Source organism: Limanda limanda, chromosome 12, assembly GCF_963576545.1.
Source record: "Limanda limanda chromosome 12, fLimLim1.1, whole genome shotgun sequence".
Classification (NCBI taxonomy): Eukaryota; Metazoa; Chordata; class Actinopteri; order Pleuronectiformes; family Pleuronectidae; genus Limanda; species Limanda limanda.
Genome location: NC_083647.1, coordinates 14,697,444 through 14,720,649, shown reverse-complemented (window position 1 = coordinate 14,720,649; position 23,206 = coordinate 14,697,444). Strand labels below are relative to the sequence as shown.

The window sequence follows — 23,206 nt, the reverse complement described above, 5'->3', positions numbered from 1 at the left end:
AAAATGCGACCAGCAGCATTTCCAAACTTGTTTGTTTTTAGGGACTTAAAAACTCAGTGGACGGCAGACATAAAAAATACAGTGCATTTAAACTAAAAATATATTTGTGTGGATGTTGCTGCAATAAATTTGACCATTAACACTACTAGCACAGCTATCCCAGCTTTGTGGTGCAGTGTACATTGCATCAGCTCAAGTATTAATGAGCTTGTGCAATATGCACACTCCCCCGTACCCACTCTCTCCTTCTCACACTTGCACTGAACTTGCATGCTGGAGTTTTCCATGCTGCCTCGGGGCCGGCTGACTACACACATCTCAGCTGTCTGAGAGCACAGAGAAACCCTGCAGCCCTGGGCCGTTAGCGGTCGCCTGAATGGAACCCACCTCTATCCAAATATTGACTTAACTGACTCAGCGTGGAGAGAAGTTGTGAATGAAACACTTCTAAAGATGACTTTGGACTGATTTTTCTTATAGAGGGTTTGTAGTTTTGGCTGCATAGACTGGTTTCAAAATAGACGCCTTAAATAGATGTTGCTAAAATACAACTTCCTCGATGACTATCTGTCTTCTCTTATATGCCTGCGGGGCTCAACTGTTCTGTATTTTGGACACATGTTTGGAACGAGTCACAGCCTTTTTCTTTGTGGATGTCAAGGCAGAGCGAGTGACCTTCCTGTGTGGCACATGTGGAGCTGTAGACAGCAGCCTTGTGTCTGGCTGAGAGCTGCCGGACGCGGCGGCTGCTTTTCATGCCACACCTGCAGAAAAGCTGACGTGTGTCTGCAATGTGGAGGACGAGATCCGCAGATTGCTTACAGGTGACCTAGCATAACTGTTGTCAGCCATTTAGGAGCACATTTAGGAGTTGAGGTTTTGGACATCAACATTTCACACCAGCATGTCATTACACCATTTTATTCTGGTGTTATGTGTCCTCTCTGTTAACACCTAAAAAAGATGCAATGTGCTGCTGTGTTGGAAGAGGACATGGAGCAGGAGCTAAGAGAACCCATCTTCACAGTTCAGTGACAGGCTTTGTCTTTAATTGAAGACAAATGATGCCTTCTGACTTTCTTTCTTCCAGTGGGTTATAAAGGTTTCCTGTGTATTTAAAAGTCTGCAAAGCAAAAAAGCCATACTTCCAAGTGAAAAGAAAATTGTGATGTCACATGGTCTCCTGTTGGTTTCCCTGATTACAGGCATGTGCATTTAAAAAGATCAAGAAGGTAGCCCAGAACCCTTACAGTTGGGTCTGAGAAAAGAGGCTGATGCAATGAACAGTTTGAGGAAAGTGATGCTTTTTCTGAACATTGGAGCATGTCAATATTTCTTAGTAATGACCCAAATTAAAATAATGAACCTGAGGATGGGTTTTTGGTTGCTGGTTGACAATTCCAAAAACATGTTTGAAGCACACTGACTCCTCTACATCCAAATCTCATCTGTAATATTTTCGAGCGATGGTGAGGGAGTGACATTGTGAACGTGCCACTGCCATTTGCCGTTACTGATCTGAAAATTGATCAAAGAGGAAAATCGATTACATCTGTCTCAGTCAGAGATCTGGTTTAACATTGTACTGCTTCTCCAAACCCTGTGGGCTCACCACGGCACAGTGGTGAAATAACAAGATGTCAAATCTTCCCTTTGATTTTCACTTCAAAACCAGGGCTTTTTATGAGTGTGTGGAAGTTATACGAGACCTTAGAAGTTCTCTCTGAGGAGTAAAGTTTGTTTTTCATCGTGTAACATCTGTTATCTCAATGAAATAAGGATTACAACACGTTACCAGCTGCACAGATACTGTAACCACACCAAATAAATTGGGTGATTACAACCAAGCCAATCGCCTTCTTATGTCTGATTTTCATCGTATATGGCAGATTGTTTCCTCACATGACTGTCGCAGAGGGATGGATTAAAGGGTCAGGGAGGATTAGAAAAAACAACGGAGTGTGTTTGTGTGTGTGTGTGTGTATGAGAGAGATTTAAAGAAGTGTGTAGTGATGACAACAGTAATACTGCAGACATGGGGGATTTCTTGGATTGTTCAAATTGAACATGTGTGAGTGAGTGAGTGTGTGTGTGTGTGTGTGAGTGGGTTGTATGGCGAAGGGGCCTCTGAGAGAAGCGGGAAAGCATCTTGCTAAGCAGACATGCTGTCATCAGCAGATAGCTGGTCAGCAGGAACAATGGGGCTGGGTCTCTGCCTCGTCTGTCAGTCAGTGCAGCATGCAATCATCCAGGAATGTCTTTCTTCTTCAGACAGCGGAGGACGATGTTAGAGAGCGCTGAGATTAAACAGGCTCGTTAGCTGAACTCACTTCTGTTGTAGCCCGGGGCGTCTTGCTCCCCTCCCTGTCCCACTGAGTGGAGTGAGCTCTTTTTGTCTCAACACCAGCTCAGACACTAGACTCACGAGTTGCTTAAAACGACCCATTGTCAATTAGGACTGAAAAAGATTTGAATTTGTGATTATGGCTTGTAGAGGACAAAGAACAAAAGATTGGTGCTGCTAGCTTCTTTCTGCTATTCTTTCTTTTTTTAAATAAACTGAATATCTTTTATACCTTGAATTTAAATATGATGGTATTTTATATTATGTAATGTTTTATTGTTTCTGTCCTTTCTCTATCCTTTCAATTTGTAACTTCAAAGAAAAGTGCTCTACAAATATAGGTTAATTTAGCTGCATTTTGACTGTGGGAACTTCCCCCCCAGAAATAGGAACCTTTGTAGGAACTTTGAGGTTTTCAGCTTCAGCCAATCATGTTGTTCTTGCATTTCAGGCATTTTGAAGGTCGTTGCTACGAAAGCTTGTCTCTTTTCCGACATTGACTGAATTTCCTAATATTCGAGGCAGTGATTCACGATCAACAGCAGCAGGACTTGAATCTCTTCCATGTTTTTGCAGTGTTGAAGAAATTATCATGTCTGCCTTGCATGTCCGCTTTATACGTCAGCCTTTTTGTACCATCACCTTCTAGACTGGAGGGGAACTGTATGTTGGCTCATCATTATGTTGTTGCATTAGCATTAAAAGCAGGATGCTGTGGGTTTGCATTGGTCCTTGTCAGGTGTTTCTTCTGACCTTTTTATAAAGAAGCCATTAATCATTGTATTTAGCAGTTTAATAGCCTAAGTCAAATGGTTATCTAATTCATCCCACCTGCATTTTAACAGGCAATGGAGAGGTACTACTTCATGGTCAGTGAATGGATTGTTATGCCAGTGTACCACAATCCCAAAATGGTCTACTTTTCTTCTTTTCTCTGAAAGTTCATATCCCTACCTTGTTTGGTATTCAAGATTAATTCTGCATTCTTCTTCGGTTGTGGCCGTATGAAGGGACTTTAGTGTTTTACCTCCTTTGCAAATTTCCCCTACTTGTTGTGGTTATGAAGAATCTGTCAAATGCCGATCCAAGCACGATGGCCGTATTGGATTTGGTTTGGGTGCTTTGAGTTGAACGTTGTGCTCACTCAGCAGTCAAAAATACTCGCTCATTCAGGATTTGGTTTCCTGTTTTACACTGTGTTTTCCTTCCCAAAGTTAGTTGTGGTAAGAGGAAGTGGTTGTGAACACTAAGGGAGGGAAATCTGCAGGATCAACTCTCCTTTACTTTTCATTATTCCTTTCCTTGGTTCACATTTTATTCATCCTCTCAAATTAGTTCTATATTTTCATTCAGAAATACCAAACTGTTCGACGACATGGTCACCTGCTTGTCTCTGAATGTTAATTCATCCTGTTCTCTGAACTTCCTCAACATGAGTTAAACTCACAGTATCTTCTTTCCCTCTCTCTCCATCTCCGAACACACATTAGATATTATCTCTCTGCACTGCACTTTCAGAGATTGGTAACCTGACACAAGGTACTCTACAATTCAGTAACATAAATGAACAGATCGCCGTGGCAACGACCTCCCTGACCCAGCAGTGTTGGGTTAGCCTCTGTAGACAGGCTGCAGCAGATGGTGCCCGATTGTAATCACAATGATGATGATGATGATGACGATGTCTTACATTAAGAGGACTAATTCAATTCAGTTTGTGGTTTTTCTCCTCCTCTTGCTCAGTCCACTGAGGTCAGCAGGACAGGGAGAAAAGAGCCACTGTACTTTGAGCCGCTATTAGGAGAAGAAAAGTGCTGACCTCGCAATAATGTCTTATGAAGTGTGCTTGTGAAGCAGCTCCAGGCTCAGAGGCCAGGCCTATTGTGAGGGGATTTAGCTCTGATCCTGCGCTACACAACAGTGGAATTCCCCTCTCGCTGTGAATACTTCTTTTTGGGTTAAAAGTGTCTAATTTTAGAGCGGCTTGTGCTGCAAACAAGAGGGCTCGCACAAAAGGTGGCCTGGTGCTCAGTGTAGAGTCACTCCGCTCAACCCTGGAGAGCAGTGGAAATGTGTGAAAGTGATTTAAGAGGCCAGTGTGTGTGTGAGAGAGTGTGTGAGTGATTTGTTGTGTTCAGCTGGTTTATTACCCCGCCTGGCTGTCCCCCTCTCTTGTCTTCCCCCCTGTTCCCGTGCAGACCACTCTCTGTAGATTGAAAGGGTCTGCTGGAGCGTGATACTGCCTGATTGTGTGTGTGTGTGTGAGAGAGAGGGACTTTGGGTTGGTTGGAGCTGTGATGTCCAAGTCAATGTTCGTGTGATGCTTGAAGCCACATAAGTTGGTTGCAGATTTGTCTGTAGGTTTCCACTGATGAATTATAACAAACTGAAGTACAGAGCCAAAGATACTTGGTAGTGACAAGTTCAAATTTCCAAAATATCCTTTTCACTGTATTTCTTAATTGAAATTGTTATCAAAAATGAAAAGAGAGCTCATTAGAAAAGCTTGTTCATGGGTATTTTATTGCAATTTTCTTCTAAATACCAGTATCATAGCAGCCTCAACAAACCCATTATTGATTGGGCTATAAAAGCCACAACATAAAGTAGAATGTGTGACAGGCTACTTTTTGTAAACTCTCCGGTGCTGTAAATTTGTAGGTGCAGATATTATTACATTTTTTTTTTCAACAATATGTTTTCAATAAAGGTATAAAGCAAACGAAAGAGGAAATATGACATCATTTAAAATTAGTAATAATTACGTAAAATTAATTAATTAAACACACACATACCCATAAGAAATACAGATTGTAACTGCAAATATCCTGGAGAAACATATTTTACAATTTGAATGATACAAAGATGATTAAAAGACAATACAAAGATACTTGAGTAAGAATAGTCTTCAATAAAAAGGAAAAAAAAAATTAAAAATTATATGAAAATGTGTTCAATGCAATTTTCTCAACATTGACATGTGTCATTTTGTTTCACGCAGCTTATTTTGAACATTTGATCGGTTTAAACTGAACATATTTAATGATAAATAGCTATAATATAAGTACTATAACCCCTAATAAAATAAAGCTGTTTAGGAGAAGACTGGCAGTAGCTGCCATCTGACTGTGATGATGCAACATATGCTACAGAAATGTGAACAGATTGCTATAAATCTCTTATCTGGTAGGCTTGTTATCCATCACAGAAACAGTCATGCTACTGCCAGAGAGCCATGTAGAGTGCTGCTTTTTTACTTGTCTCCTTTTGTTCTCACCGTGTGGAGATAGTGATAAAGGTATTCAACTCAGCAGTAATACTTCCTTTAACTACAAGAAGACAATTAAGCTCAGACAACAACCAACAGGAAGGCTCATCACGTTCTAGCTGATTTAGCGTGTCTGGTGTCTAATTGATTCCTTGCACTTTTCACTTCAGTAGCTCACCCGTGTTTGACCTCACATCAACTCTGCCGGAATGCATTCGCTCTCCATCAGATCATCAATTAATAAACGACAATCAACAGCTTTTTATAGGCTTGTTTTAAAAATACACACACAGACGACTGGTGTAGTTTAGAGAGAGCTTAGCATGCAAGTGATTTTCTTATAAACACACTGAATTACATCAAACTTAAAAATGTCACAATGTGTCTGAACTTATTCATTGTTTTGACTGTATTTTTCATTTTTAGGTTTGGGTGTTTGCTGAGGTATTACTATTTTGATAATGGACTAATCATTCAAATGAACACTTCTAAAATATAAATGTGGCTTTTTCTCTGCTTCTAGGACTTTTAAAGCCACTACTACCACGAGCTGTGGAAATTAGGACCGGCTTGACTGTTTCCTGACATTGTTTAGAAAACAGATTAAGGGATTAATCGAGGAAATAACTGGCACATTGATCCCTTATTTCATTATTCTTTACTTGCGTTGGCCCAGCTACACTACGATCAAAGGCTGCATGGAGACTGACGAACAGGAAATGAATGCACGTCTCCTGTCGAGCTCACCAGCTCAGATACAAGCAGAAATGCTTTATTGCTTTTGCTCTCTGTACTACGACATTAGATTTAATGTACAAACCAAAGGGGATATCAGTTTTGAGAAGAAAAACTGTGGTTTTCTCCAGTTACCCTTTTTCAAAGTCTTTGTGTGGGTGGGTTGCGTTCGCATTGTAGACACAGAGAGATGTGAGTGTGGTTTTGTAAAGGACCTACTGCCCTCACGCTTTGTCTCTACCTTTGTTTTTACCTGTATAAGGGTATGCATACAAGTGCATAGCTGTGTGGGGCCTGCGCTACAGTCAGAGAGTCTGTCTGAGCCAGACAAGACTAATGGGAGAGTAGCAGATGAGTCATTCAACAGGAGCTGAGGGAACGAGAACTACCGTACTGAAAGTATTACTTCAACACAGAGGAACAAGTAGCTTCTGTGTTACACTTACTGCTTAATTCAGATCTGTTCCAGTATAAATTAGACAGTGGCTGGTGGAGAAACATGCATGAATTAATTAAAACGGACATTAAAACAGATGTTAAATCTTGATGAATGTGGTTTTAGTTTGATCAGATCCCTCGTTCCTCATCATTTAGATGATTGTATCCTCTTCACTGGGTCTGTTCAGTCAGTGTAACTGTATGCCTCAACAAGCTATCTTTTACAAGTCGTAGGTCGCCCCTCAGAGCTACTGCTGATAGTGGAAGAGCTCATTGTGACAGGTTTTGTCATTTCTCTGAGAACTGTGTCTCTAAAGCCAGTTATACTTCATTTAACTGTCACTTACCCTTCAAAGTCACTTCTGCCTTTGTGTGTGTTTGTGTGTGTGTGTATGTGTGTGTGCGTGTGAGAGAAATATGACGCTGGGGGAAATAAGGGCTGAGCAGTTCCACCACTTTCCAATAGAAAATCGCTCAAAGCCTCAATATTAAAACATAATTTAATACGTTTTGTCATCATATCTTGTGCTGGAAAGAGATTGTGTGTGTGTGTATTTGCTGATATGCAGTGATATTTTTACACAGACGATGCAGAACAGATGTTCATTTGTGTTTATTTTCTTGATTCAAGTTCTATGTATTTGGTTGTATTTGTGTTTTCTCTGCCATATATCTATATTTGTATATTTTTTTTACCTTATATCAGCATTCGCCATCGCCCTGGTTCTAGTGTACAGTGTTGGTGTTTGTGTATATAGCAACTGAATGGGAGCCATTGTGTGTTTTTGTTTTCAGAGGGTCTGGGAGATTTGATATGTGTCACTCAGATTGGGAGCAGCGTGGGGGAAAGTGGCGTCTGACTTTGACCCGGTTGGGCGGACCTTCATAATAAAGTCCCTAAAAGCTAATTTCCCAAAAATCCCCCTGATCTCAAGAGACTCGCTCTCTCAACGCTGATATAGTGGTACATTGTCTGCGCTGGACTTTCTGGTGTTTGTCTTGGTTCCTGTGTGGGTCTGAGATTAATGCAGACGTGTCTGTGTGTACGTGTGTGTGTGTGCTTGTGCATTTGTGGCTTGGTATTCATAGGTTTGTTTGTGTATGTGCGTGTGTGTGTGTGTGTGTGTGTGTGTGTGTGTTTGTGTGTGTGTTGTGCAGACATACAACTCACGAACATTGCTCTTCATTTAAGGGACCTCAGATTTTCACTGGTCCTGTCCTACAAGCTATTACACTGATGAACACACACACACACACACACATGTATAGACATTCACAGATACTAACATAATGACTGACATGGGAGCTCTGGTCTATTCTTAGCTTTGCCTTGAATAATGCATTAGATGCAGCACGAGTGGAGAGATTGCATAGAGACAACACACAAACTATATCTTCTACATGCAGACACCTATAATGAGTGTGTACAAAATAACAGGAACAACACACAATATCATATATTTCAGCTACAACACACTCATTACAAAACTGTTCAATCAATCTCTTGCTGACCAGTTTATGGACAGTTTACAGATACTGAGATGTGACTGCAAGGCTGTCATATAAGAATAGATTGTAGTGTCTGGTGTTTAATGCACTTCTATATGAAGCTGAGCATTGAGGTTTGAGCTCTTTGAGTCTTGAGTCAGAAAGAATATTAGACAAGAACAAGAAACAAAAATAAATTAGCATTACTTTGTCAACACAAACTTGAAACAACAAACTTTTAATAATTGAAACTTCAAACTAAACAAATAATAATTGAACTTAAAAACAACAAATTGACAATATAATTATAATGTTAGTAACAACCTATGGCTTCATTGAGGTAGTTCACATGAACACACACACACACTGGCTGTGGTTTTATTAGCTGAATATGGACCTTTGCTGTCTGTGACATATTCTGGAGTATGCCCACTAATGAAGTTTTTGCACTTTGACGCAGTTTCTTCTATACATTTTTCTGCAATGCAGTTGTACAGGCAGCAGTCGTACACTTCTTTATTCATCACCATCTATAAAAAATATTCGCATTTGACCGACAGTAATTGGCTAACTTACTATCTGGTGCTTGAATGATTTTATCCAATTCCTCATCTCCCGGTCTCCCTCTGTTTGTCTGGCCAGGCTCTGGATGTGGACCGCAGTGTTCTGTACAAGATGAAGAAGTCTGTGAAAGCCATCTACACGTCTGGTCTGGGTGAGTCCTCCTGTCTTTACATTCACACTTTAGCCAGAAACCTGAAGAGACATTTCAAACTCAGTCCCATTTCAATCCAGCTGTTGGCCCATTTGATGTTTTATTTATTTATTTTGAAAATATATATTTTCCCTACACTTTTAACAATAAAGAATGTTTATTTTTTTTACATAAAGCAAGCAATTTGAAAACCCCCATGAGCTTTGGTGTCTCTGAATGTTTTTTTCTTTACATAAATCCCAGCATTATAAGTTTAATACACAAATATTGCACAATAGATTCAACATGTAAATAATTATTAATTACATCTGCAGAGCCTTTGTTTCCTGTCTCTAAGGGAGGGGAAGGGAGTGTAGTTTTTTTGCATCTGTCTGACTGTGTGTTATTACCATGCTCATTGTGGCTGGCTGTGCCAGTGTTGGGTGTTTCCAGTGTCTTTTGTTTGGCCTGCCTGACAGTACCCCGCTGAGGGAGAGAGAGGGAGAGAGAGGGAGAGAGACCTCTGAACAATGTGCTGAGCATGCCTTTTTCAGAACAGAGTGGGCTCTGTTTAGGCCAGAGGGACAGCTGCCTGATCCAGACCCCCAGAGGAACAGCTGGGGAGGGGCACCCACTGTGTTTGTGTGTGGGTGCTGAGGCATGGACACACACTTGTGTTCTCACTTCACCTCACTACTGAAAATGCATTTACACATATGTCCTTTACACGTAGGCTCCTAGTGGCCAGACTCTCAGTGTGATACTGTTTGGGTATCGACTCAGTAGTGTATGTAGAAGATTAACCTGTTTGGTTTTCTCACACTGTTCAGCTGCCAAAATGAAAACCACCATTGTCGATACATTGCCTTCATTTGAATGTGTGTGCTTAGTGCAGCAGGACGCACATGCTTAAGAATGAGAGGTAGCTAGGTTTTGTTTTCATAATGAACAAGATAATCTGCTGCTGGAAAACCCAGGAGGAAGAAAACCAACCCTTTTGCCTTGAAACCCGAGACTTGTCCAGATTTCTGTCAGTGTTTACAGTACAAACAGTGTTTAGTCTGTGGAAAAGCCACAAAGCTGTTATTTACAGGTCTACCGAGAAAAACTCACGGTAACCTGGGTCACTTTTTGTTAACAACAGTTATTATGGAAATGCTGCCAAGTCTCATCTGTTTTGTATTTAACCTGGATGACTTTGCATCTCTAGAGCAAGATACAGACTTAAATATGAATGAAAAATAATAGTGAGTATCCTATATAAAGAAGAGTCTGCTATTTTACACCATTTATCTTAGATCTTGTGTACTTAAGGGTGCATGAATCAATGTTATTGTATTAATAATTGATCAAATAACAGTGTAATGTTATAGTAACTGATCTTACTAATAGAGAATTATTAGCTAGATTCGGCTTGGTGACCCTGAACTCTACTGTTCTTTCACTCTCATAGTGTTGTGGTCACTATCACATCAGGCAGTTTTTTTCCGCATTGCACATCACTGCACCAAATGGTACACAGACAAAGTTGGCAATTGTAGTATTTAGCAGCTAAAGAGCCAGGTATTCCCCACAGGAACTGGTGTAGACCAAAACAGGGCTACAAGGATAGTGAATATTAGACTTGTATTTATCAAGTAACCTGAAACTAGGTTGTCAAATGTGGAAATAGGTAACAGTGTGGCGGTTTTTCAGATATTTTCCAATAATTTCAGACATCCTCTATATGTATTTCATTTCTTTATAATATATCAGACTTAATACAGTTGAGACATTTCAAGTCAATCAACAAGCAAACTACGTATAAAATGTATTGCACTTGAAGTGGTTTGTAAAAATGTGAAAGATGCTGTTCATTTGTAGTTAAAGAGCTGAATCTTGCAAACACACTGTTGTGGTTTTAAAAGCAAATATAAGGGAAGAGACAACCAAATTGAACAAAACTAAAATCGTAATCTAAAAATCCAAATACGGCGAAGTTGCACTACGAAAAATGTAATGACAACATGCATTAACTGAAAATACTGAGAGAGTGAACGCACAGAGAAGTCTTAATGTTCTCCAGAGAGGATGCTGGGATAAAGCCTGAATAATGAGGTACACACAGGGAGTCTCGACGCTGACTGCATCAATACACAGAGAATTATCTTTTAGTGTCACTGGCTGTCATTCTCATGAACGTGCAGGGATATTTTTGGAAACAAGGAAATGATGAGGAGGAAGCAGAGAAGGAGGAGGATAGAACGGGCGATAATGAAGACTGCCATGTTAGTGTGAACCTGAGAGGCTGAGCAATTACAACCTGTGCTGCTTTGCAGACAGTCTATGGCTTGACCCAGAGAGAAGGAAAACAGAGAAAGGGTGATTCAGGTGAAGCTTATAGAGAGAGAGGGCCCTGAGTTGCTGCAGGAGCCTGTCAGGTTTGTCAGCGAGAAGGGTTTCGATGAATAAACCAGCAGCAGCATCTCAACCCCCTGAAGAAGCTGGAGCTGATCAAGCACAGCCACCAGGACAGACCTGCCAAAGCTGCTGAACAGATAATGACCCAAGGCAGACGAGTGAACACCGTGTTCATGCTATCGCACCAATTGGTCGGCAGGATAGCTGGATGGAGTGTCTGAATAATGCTGCACTCACCTATTGCTTTTTAAGGAAAAAACTGAATTTGATGCCTTCTAGAATGTCCTCCATTTCGCTGCTGCACATGCCGCAAGAATTTCTATCTTAATAACCAAGAAAATGGGAATCCCACAAGTGCTAATGTAATTACACTGGATGGATGTCGGAGGGAAAAACCCTGAGGGGAAGTAAAGGAGGAAGAACACAGAAAAAGTCTAATGAAATGAAACAGAGAACAATGTATATTTGTATTTAATTAGTAATTTTAGACAATATTTTTAGAAAATACGCTTATTTGCTTACCTTCAGTAGGTTAAATATAAAGTTTGACATCACTCATGAACTACTGGAAAGTTAGCTTAGCATTAGGACTGGGCGATATGATTTAAATATCAAGATCACGATTATTTCGAACTTGATTACAATTCATAAACGATTACTTTATAATAACTGACTAGCACTTCTAAATCTCTTTAATTAATGTTATATCTGCTTTCTTTGATTTGGATCAAAGGAGTTTTTCGCCAGGCTAACAATTTCCTGCTGTTTCCTGTCGTTATGCTTTGCTAATATAACTGATGTATGTTTCATATTAACAGACCATGACCTTGGTATCAATCTCAAACTAACCCTCCCTTCTCTCTGTCGGCCGGTCGCCATATTGCCAAGTGGACACGGAGTCCAGAGTTGTTTTCACAGAGTGTTTAGAGAGATATGAAATAGATCTGAGGTCGGCTTCACATTGTTTTAGTGAGTGTCAGAACGTCGGCTGACCAGGACTGATGGAGCCATGTGTGAGGGAATGAGTGTGGGAGAGACGGGGAGAGGAAGCAGAGGCCAGTCTGCTACCTGGTGATTAAACTCTGTGTGTGTGTGTCAGATGGAAGAAGTTGCAAAACAGGCCTTTGGGATGTTAGATAATCCCCAACAGACGCCTCTACAAGTGTGTGTGTGGGTGTGTGTGGGTGTGTGTGGGTGTGTGTGTGAGAGAGACGGTAGGCGATGCGTCAAAGAATGTTGTGCACAACTGGGTATTAGCAATTCGTGTAGTTTGGAGTAAATAGTTTATGTGTTCGACAGTGTTATGTCTCTGTCCTCCAGTAAACACACGGTCATTGTTTCCAGAAGTCAAGCAAAAAGAATAATTTTCTCTTTCTCTGCCACCTTCATTTCCTTGAAGGCAGCAGATCTGGGCAACTTTGTTGTACATGCCACTGTTTAAAGGGATCGGGGGTTGTAGATGAACAGAAAGAGAAAACAGGGCTATGCAATGATCTTTGGTTTTGCATAGAATTATCTCAAAATGTGGTGCTAATGTGCTGCTATATATGATGTGATATAGGACCCCAACGTTCCCTGTTTCCTTTCTCTCTCATAAACCACCAGAGTGCATCATATCAATCTTTTAAGGTTCAAAGCTGCTCCGTACTAGAAGCTGCATGTGTGATGTGTTTAGTTCCCGTTTCAGCAAACATGCATGTACTCACTGAGCAGCCCAGGGGGGGTGGTTGTGCTGTTTATCTTGAAAAGCAGAGCTGAGGGCTCTTTTGTGCCACTTCAAAAACAACAGCAGGCCGCCGCCCTGTTGGCTCCGAGCCACAGCCAAACAGTGGGAGCTGATGTGTAAACAGTGGACTGTGGGTGTGTGGTGAGGGTCGGTGTCTGACACTTGACGATGATTGAAGTCGATATCTCATATGTCCCCTCTCACTGCTTTGAGCCACAAACGGGTGAAATATGCCGGTTACATTGGTCCAGAGTCTGAGTTGAGAAGAGTAAGAAAAACAAACTCAAAACAGATTAAAAAAAATTTATTTGAAAATGTATTGACTAATTATTTAATTTTTAATGTAATATTTATCGTAACAGGGTGTTTTTTGTTTTGACTTTGGTTTTATTGCTTAAAATATTTTTTGTTTGTTAACACACAATTATTTAAGTTAATTTTAACTTATTCAGCAAAGAACGATCTTATCAAATGTGACAGTCTGGTTTAATATACCTGAAGATTTCGTATTTTGGTCAGACAAAATATGCAGCATGCTGGTTCTGGGAACCCGACATTGGTTATTTTACTTACTACTATAATATGTTATTTAGTAGAATAAAATGACTTGGTTTCTCTTATTTCTAGTTGTGATGAGGGGGAAAAAATCAGCAATCCTAGGCACATGATACCAAAGGCTCTTTGTGCACAGAGTTTCATGGGAGCCTTATCATCCAGCTCACTTATTGCTTCAGTTGATGTTTGGAGACTTAAATTAGATTTGTCTGATGTGAGGAGGTCTGCAGGTAGTGACTCAGAGGGCCTCAGCTTTCCCCTTTTAATAACATGATGGATATCTCTGCTGCTGAGACATGATCCGGCTTCATTTATAAACCTGCCACATCTGACAATCTGTGTCTGGCTGCTTTTTAATCTACCGGTGTGTGTCTGTCTGTGTGTGTGTGTGCGTGTGTGCTTGTTTCCGAACAGCCGATTCATGATATAGCTGCACGAGTCTTTTAGTGTATCCTCACATTTTGACCCTACCCCTCCATCACCCCTCTTTTCCCTTTTTCCGTCCCTCCCTCGTGTCTCCTATCACTCTGCAAACCCCCTTCGTTTCTGTCATGTCTCTCGGTGAGCGTCGTCATAGCAACCGTCCCCTGTGCTCCAGCCCTCGCTCCATCACCGTCCCAATGGCATTAGCTGCTATCAGCTGTCTAGTAAGGCGTGAATTGTATTAAGTAGAATCATCTGGGCCTAACATCGCAGTAGATTAGTCCGACTTAAGACGCGCTGGGAGACTTCGGTCACGGTTAGTTTATGGGTTTCCAACTGGTGCAGAGACTTGGTTAGGGGTGATGACTGAGAAGATGGAAGGATTTTCAGCAGTTTTATATATATACTATAAACCTGCCCCTGTAAAGCACTTCAAATGGCTTTGTCTTAATGTTGCCATATAAACAATCTCAACTCACCTGGCCTTGTCTAGAGACTCCCAATTTACCTGAAATATAAAGTGCTAATGTCAGAAAATGTTAGGTTTATTAAATCTTACACATCTGAAGGAGTGTGAAGAGGGATGTAACTTGAGTCAGCGTTTGATGCGAACAAAATGTGTTGGTAGAGATAAGTTAATTGAGCAGACCTCTGTAGCTCGCTCCTCCTCTCTGATTGAAGCTACTTTTACATTTTTGACTCGCCCATTAGATTTATTCTCCTTCCTGCCGGTGTCTGCTGCTCTGTATCATGTGGTCATATATCGAGGAAAGTAGCAGCACTTGTTGTGATGCAACTGATGTTCCTAATGAAAATGCTGCAAAACTGTTTTCCTTTTGAAATGAAATTGCATAGAGGCATGAATCAAGAGCACGTTTTTATTATAGATTGTGCAGCGCTAGTACACAGGGCTTAAGACCCCCACAAAGTACTGGACAGGGGAAAACCTTGAACAGTGATTGAAGAATGGATCAGCCTAAAAAGCCCATATTTGTTCGCTTGAAAGGTTTCCATTTATTATTAATACACAGCGATTGATTTTTGACTTGTAATGATCATAGAGTGAAAGACCTTGGTTCTACCTGTCAAAGCTCACCCTTGTGTGTGTGTGTTTGTGTGTGTTTTTCAGCCCATGTGGAGAATGAGGAGCAATACACTCAGGCCCTGGAGAAGTTTGGGGAAAACTGTGTGTACAGAGACGATCCTGATCTCGGTTCAGCCTTCCTCAAGTTCTCTGTCTTCACCAAGGAGCTCACTGCGCTTTTCAAAAACCTGGTGAGTGTACTTTGTGTGTGCAAGCATAGGTCGTTATGGTCAATAGCGTAGGGAGGGATGAAATCCTCTGGGATGGAGAAAGATTTCCATCCTGTCGCTAATTGTCTCAATCCCCTTGAGTCGCTGTGTGTGTTCTCTAACAAACACACTGAGTAAAGCCCTCAGGATGTAGCTCCAGGTTTCCATTGACACAGCCAGAGTAGCTTAAACACCAAATACTGTTGGATCTAATTCAACCTGTTAAAGCCAGTTTGTGTGTGGAGGCCAAGGCTTTATTACAAAAATGTGACACCATATTGTGAGGTCTGTCGTTGCTCCTTGGACTCACACTGAGTCCATCTCCGCACCTTATTTAAGGGAACATGAGCTTCCAGGGACCTGGATGTGAAGATATAATCATACAATGCACCACCATTTCTCCAACTGAAAAAAGCAGTTTGCGTAATCCAATTAAAATTGAAATACAAGTCAGCATAATTCATCATTCACTCCTCTGGCCGTTTCTTTATTTATAACAAATTTTCAGAGACACATTATAAAGTCAGCCTATTAAAACATGGACAGTTTTTGCTGCATCCACAATTCCTGCTGGAAATGAAGGTTTTGCTTTGCTACGTTTTCATTGTGCAGTCTTTAGATGAGCTGGACTCCTGCCAGCACTGCAACTCTGCCCCAGAGTGGATTTTGCCGAGTGATTTACTCGACACGACTAACACAAAATAGTCATACGTTTTATATATGTAGCCCTTTTTTAATTAGATCAAAAAAAGACTTACATGTAAGAAAAAATGAAAACTGACATTTCAAAGTTAATAAAAGTTTTATGATAAAAAATTTTTTTTAACAAGAAAGACACTAGGAGGGAACTAAATCAGTCAAAACACAAACTACTGTTGTTTATCCCTTACATTGCTTCACAAAATTTTTTATTAGAAACATAACCTGTTTAGTATCAAATTATACTGACTGTGGCGTTATATTATCAGTGCTGTTAAACTGTCATTCAGTTTTATGTTAAGTTCAATAATGTTTGTATACTTGTTACAGTACGAGCGTGGTTATGTAGTCTTTGAAACAAGCCACCACCTTGCTTGTGCACATGTGTCATAAGTGCTGCGGTGCTTAAACAAATAGCCCTAAACCTCTGGATGTAATCTTTTGAAGCTTTAACAATAGCAGCCTTACACACAGAGGCAGAGCTCAGCAGAAACCTCCACAGAGTCTCATAATGGATCTTCTCATTTATTTGTCCCTAATGATGTGAAAATTCAATTTCCTAGTTGTTAAAAAGATGAAAATGTTGTTGTTGCAAACATTCAAAGTGTAAGAGAGAGACTTAGCAAAGCATCATTAACTTTTCTGCCCCATTTCTTTGGTAATGGGTATTGACGTCATTTCATTTTATGTTGCTCATTTATTTCATTCAGCCCTAACATTTAGTGACAACAAAAGTGCACCAAAGACAAGCACTCACAAAGAAAACACACAAGTTGGCTATTTTAACCACTCAACTCTTCTCTGCCTCCGTCTTCACTCTCCTCCAGTTTCAAAACATGAACAACATCATCACCTTTCCTCTGGACAGCCTGCTGAAAGGAGATCTGAAGGGAGTCAAAGGGGTAAGATAACCAAACAGCATGGTCTCGTTTTACTCTGCCACTGAACAGGAAGTGCTTTTAAGATTTTGTTGAACTGAGTCAAGTGCTTGAATCACCAGTGACCTTAAAATGTACCGTATGTTAAAGTGTCATTGGGAGATATCTCAATACGGTTTTCGACAAACATGTAACATGTTGTGAGTAATAAGTAAAAAAAAATTGTAATTGGCTTGTAATTTGAAATAATATCGAATAATTGTTGATGCAATATTGCTATTTTTTTTCTTAGAATTAATCTATAATGTCTTTGTGAGGGAAGTAAAAAAAATAACAGAAAAAAAGCTTGAACCACAGAAAACGTTAAAAAGCAGAGAGCAGCAGTACCTCGATGTCGTTCTGCTTGTTCAGAGGGTTTTGATGCAACTACTTGACAATCAGAGCTACACTTGACGCACTTTGATCTTGTTACCGAGGTTAATACTGAGCTGCTTTGATCAAGCTGAGGCTGCATGAAAGTGAGAGCTGTGTTGAGGAGATAGAGCGACAGCTGATGAAATAGTTGCCAAAATCCGTCTCTATTCAGCCCAGTGACAGTTTGAGTGTTAATAAGATGTTCGACTGTTCATATGATGCTGAAGACTCAACACGATGGGTGTTGTGCTCGATTGAAGGCTGTGATCGTTCAACATGTTGTGTGTTTAAATTTTACAGTGCAGTTTAAAATCTTTTAACTTAAGTTAAAGCACAGATGCTGTGTCCAGTCAAAGGATTGGATGTGTCAAGTGTCATTCAACATTTTTTTCAAAAGGAGCATCAGGTTGAACAACAAGAATAAGTGCATCCATTTGAACCCATAATGACTTCTCATCTGGTACCGCCTATTTGATATACAATGGTTTCACTTATTTTTGATTTACTTTTTATACTTTTCTTTGAAGCCATAGTCAGGAACTCTATAACGCCTATAACAAATGGTGTAGAATATATAATATTTGACTAATAAGTTAAAACGATCACAAATCAGACCAGACATTCAGTGTTAACTTTAGTTCATTGATTCTCATTCTCACATTTTGGCTGAGACACAAACCTTTAGTTCATTCTGATGCAACACACTGGTTAGTCAGTCAGGCGATCATGTGTGTCGACCAACTGGACTGAACCCAGACAGGCACTCATCAACAGTCTCTGTGGCTCTGTATAATATAATCAGGACTCATTACTGTCTGTGCCCCTCTGTGACCTTTCACTCTCGAGGCACATGATTGGCTGCTGTTCTCACTGAGGTATGATGCGATTAAGCCAGCTCTGTAATGAGGCCGGTTGCCATAGAGCGGTTATTTGTCCCCATGACCCTCGGCCACTTGGCAGTGTCACGACCTCTGAACTGTTGCTCCTCGTTTGTCCTCGCTCTTCTGCTGCTCTTTTTTTCATCTCTCAAGTGCAGTGTTTTCTTTTCGGCCCCTGTCGGCCTTTTCTCTCTTCCACGATTTCCTGTCTTTGTCTTCTTGTCTTGTCTCTTGACTCCACTTTCCTTTTCCCGTGTTTCCTTCAGCCTGTGCCCATTGCCCTTCACTCTGCAGCCGGTCACATCTATAATACTTACCCACTTATTGCTCATTAGCCCTTGAAAAATCTCATTACCCCACTGACATGGGGCTAATGAGCTGCTGGCTATTTTGTACCTCAGGACTAACACACAGAATTTGCACACTCATAAATGTCACTACTGTTGTAACGTCCATCAACCTCAGACTGTCAGTATGAGGAGAAGTGAAACGCAGACGGAAGTAGAGAAATAGACGTTATAGATTTTCCTGTCTCAGTTAGCAGCTACCCAACCTGTTGCTCACTTCCACAGCCCAAGGCCTTTCCATCGTCCCTCCCCTGCCCTTCATCTTTTTCCTCCTCCTCTATTATTATCCTGCTCCTTCACTCCTGTCTTCTCCCAGGGGAAGTACCTGGTAAAGGAGGGGGAAGCAGGAAGGAGTCCAGACCTGTGTGACAGGGCTGTTTAGACTGCAGGGAGAGGAGGGCGGAGACTATGATGAAGTATCGTATAGATGTCATAAGAGAGACGCATTCAAAAGATCAGAGAAGCCTATGGAGAGAAATGAATCCCAGTATTGGTTTCAAATGAAAGTATATATGTATGATGATATTTAATATAAAGTGTTGATTAATGAGTCTTCCAATCACCACCCACTTCAACCTATGGAACTAGAATGGCATGTCGATGAATCCAGAAATTATCTGGGACATGCAATTTAAAACAATTTAAAAAAACAGTCCCCTTAAAATCAGATCAAGCATGATGGGATAAAAACAGTCAGTAAATTTGAAGTTTTGAAAATTCAAGCAACATGTACCAGAATAATAAATTTTAAATACTTTAAATAATTACTCATAATATACATGAGTAATTAAATGTGTTTGAAATTCCACATGAAACGTGCTGAAAAGCCAGATACTTAAAGACGATATGCATTTGTGGAAGATTCAAAACTCAAAACTGAAGTATTTTGAAAACAAATGGAAAATGAAGGCTAATTTGTCTCCATAGAAGGCTGCAGTAGTCACCCTGAGGTGGGAATATACTTTCAGGAGAGTGTGGTAAATGGGGCAGTCCGGTATCTTAGAAAAAAGCTCAGCAATTACTGCATCTGTGTGGCAGCTACAATAGTCACCAGTCCGTTCATTTGATTTACCTCTGGACTTAATGGCCTTCTAGTGACCGTTGTTCCCTTAAAACGTGTTAATATTCAGTCAGTGCTGTCATTGGCAATGAGGGCGATGAAGTTTCCCTCGAGGGAGGCGGCCGCTAATGGCTGTGTGATTAGAGGGCTTCTACCCGGAAACCTGTCGACGCTGTTACTCAGCTTAAAAACCCAACATTTTCCACCTCATCTACCTCCACGCTCATCTCACCGCAGATCACGGTTTGGGAGTTCATGTGTAAAAAAATGTGTCATTTCCATGCTTGATGTGGAATGAAGATGGAGTGAAGCAAACATTAAAGGCAGGTTAAGTGATAGGGAAATAACCTTTTATTCTGAGAGGGAAATATTAAACAAGGCAGGGGTGGGGTCCCTGGAAGACCCAGCTGTATTATTGCTGAAGATAAACACACACACACACACACACACACACACACTCACTCGCAGTCAGTGGAAAATGGAAAGTGCTGAGTCCAAGGGGACGTTCTGCTAACTGCAGACTTTCAGAGTGGACGGCGGCATGATGTCATGCCTGCAGCGGACCTCCTCATCCGCTGCTTATTGACCAGTCTGTGTTTCTAACCCACCATGAGTCATATCAGCTTATCACCATTCAGCCACAGAGTCTGGATGGTTGTAGTAGAATCTACTGTGTTGGTGTGAGGAGGGGGTGGGGGGGCTGTGTTTAATGCTTCTGGACTGATGTTAGTCCAGCTGTGTCCTGCCTCTTTGTGGTTCAGTGGGCCGGGAACTCCCGTAAACCTCTCATGCATGCAGGCTTTTTGAGATTGAACATTGGTCCTCCTTTAGCTGAATACTACATACTCTGCTATTGACTAAAACACCAGCATCTGTGATTATTGAACTAGGTTTTAACAAACAGCTAATTAGACTATTGACATGACTGAACACCTCTAGAGTACTTCTGATCCAAACCTAACTCCCTCATTGCTGCGGACCAGGTAGCGCATTTGGTCCAGCAGTGGGAGAAGGTGAGAGTTATGTGGAACAGGAGCTTCCATTCCTGGACATGTGTGGTAAGAGGTGATAAGTTTGTGTATCCAGGTCGTAGTCAAGGGCATGACATTCCTCGTCATTCCTCCTCCGTCCTTCAGACAGGGTGCTAAGAGCTCTCGTCTCTCAGAGTGCTCTGCCCCCATGCTTTGACCTATTCTGCTCTGCCCTTCCCTGCCCAGCGATGCCTGCATCTGGTATTTTCAGTCATTGTTACCATCTTTCTCCTCTCTCTGGCGCTGACATTTCCTTCCATTCAACCGCTCTTTTTTTTCTCTGGCTACATTTTTGACCGGCAACTCGTTTTTTTGCGGCTTCCTCCTTCACTGTGCCGTTTTTCTTTTTGCATGGTCATTTCCTTTATTTTTTTATATATTTACGCTCAGTTTCTTCTGTTGGTTTCTCCCTTTGAGCCGGTTGAGTGAATGGCTGAGTGCTCCTTGACGTGGCCCAGCGAACCAGACGGTGATCCTGTGAGCTGACAGGTTGAGTCCGCCACTCCTCCGCTCTTGAAGCAGAGGTCAACAGTGGGATCACAGTCCTCTCTGCAGCTCTTAACGGTCACATTACTGCAGAACAGAGATGCGTGTGTGTGTTTTACATATACCACACAGAAATGTGCAGTACGCTTGACATGAATTCTGATTAACTACTTTGTGCTAAGCTGTCAGAGTGCAGAATCTCATTTCACCGCCATGTTTCAGCAGGTGCTCACTGTAGTTTTGGGAATTTAATTACAAAGTGGAGTTAAATGCATCATGGTTCTCTTGATTACTGTTTGAGTTGAAAGCAATTGAGCTTGGCATCTGCTCTCTGTTATAGTCAACAATTCCTGTTGCATGAATTGTGTTTCTTGTTGTATGGAGTGACACAGGCAGTTGCACCCAGTAACGTCTGCTTTTGTTTGTCCTAATCGCTCCTAAATCAGCGCCGCTGCGGTAGAGATGATGTTTAATCAAGCATTTAGCTCGAGCAGCTATTGAGAGCACACCCGCGACAATAAGGAATCAGCGTTGCCAGAAATTGCCTCACCCAGGTCCCTGCTCAGACAGCTGTGGGCCTGGACTGGGGTGATGAGGAGGATGATTCAGCATACTGATTCACACTGTGATGAAACACACACCTGCAAACTGACACACACTCTTGCAGTAACTATGTTCATTAGTTAGTAAGAAAGTGAAGTGTCTGCCTGGAGTTGTCATTGTGTTGTCATCTTTGTGAACGTGTGGGTTTGAACTTTGAAATTCCTTTCTGGCTTTGAAACAGATGTTGCATTAGTTGTTTTCTTTTAACTTGGTGAATTCCATTGGATTAATGTCGGCTGCAACTAAGGATTGTTTTTATATATGTAATTAGATCAATTACAGGAATAGTTTCAACATTTTGGGAAATACACCTTTTCACTTTTTGTCCAATTAGCTTAGCTTAGCACAAAGACGTTAGAGGATATTGGGGCGAAAAAAAAGATTTGTTGACCACTTTAGTAAAAATGGAAAGTTTATTGGCATCTTTTGAACAATACTTGACGTAACAGTTGGTATTTTAATGGTTTCTTTCGTATAATTATGGTAGTGATTATCTGATGTTATAGTAATGTATTAATTAACTATTCAGTTCAGCACTATATTGCTTACTATTGTTTAAAATATATATCTTTTTGTGTTTTTCTTTCACAGGATCTAAAAAAGCCTTTCGACAAAGCCTGGAAGGACTACGAAACTAAAGTGTAAGAATCTAAACATCTCTTCTATGTAAATGTACAACGATACATTGGATGCTTTTAGTGAATTTGTAAAAAAATTGTGTTCAGGAGTTTAAACTGTTTGTCAAACTAATCCGTATCTGTGATGCCATGTGTCAAACTCAAATGTGCCGTTTGTGTCTTGTCTCTGTCCGACTTGTCTGCACTAACTCTCCCTCTCTAATCTCCCCCTGTGATTTACTGTCAACACATCCCTGATAATGTGAATAACCAGCCCTCACTGCCGCCTCTCCTCCTCCTCACTGTGATTGTGCATGCACAGAACACACAACCTTTTATAGCACTTTCATATATTTTACAAGCTGCAAAGGACATTCTTTACTGAAAGGGTAATAATGCCTCTCGTCTCCAAACCGTTTGGATCGGACAGTGCAGACTTTGTACTGACGTTGAGAACCCAGCCGGATGCTTTGTGACTGTTCCTCTCCGCCCCGACTTATTCTTTTGATTCGACTCTATTGATGGCAAAACTGAAGCCGTCAATAGAGTCCAGCAGTTGTCTGCCTGATCTGAAAAAACACCCGAACGTACCCTGTGCTGTCTCTCTACTTTATCAGTAGAGATCTCTCTGCTGTCTACTGTCGCTACACAGCAATAGTCACTTTTCATATCACAGCCACAGAGAGATGAAATTATTTTGTTTTTAAACGCTGTTGATTTCTGATTTTGCCTTTTTTGGTTTGCGTGCATCCGACACTCAAGTTCTCCAGATTGGAGATCATCTCACTTTAAATGCTGTCGAGTCAGGAAGGAGTTTAATGTTTGATTT

General features: G+C 41.0%; 1 protein-coding gene across 1 annotated transcript in view; it reads left to right on the top strand.

Moving 5' to 3' along the window:
* The window catches only part of asap2a (ArfGAP with SH3 domain, ankyrin repeat and PH domain 2a), a 52,656-nt gene that overhangs the window by 10,304 nt on the left and 19,146 nt on the right, over window positions 1–23,206 (top strand). Inside the window, exons 2-5 of the mRNA XM_061083273.1 lie at window positions 8,916–8,988; window positions 15,201–15,346; window positions 16,891–16,965; window positions 22,352–22,401. Coding sequence (XP_060939256.1) covers window positions 8,916–8,988; window positions 15,201–15,346; window positions 16,891–16,965; window positions 22,352–22,401 — 344 coding nt within the window. The remainder of the gene's footprint in view (window positions 1–8,915; window positions 8,989–15,200; window positions 15,347–16,890; window positions 16,966–22,351; window positions 22,402–23,206) is intronic.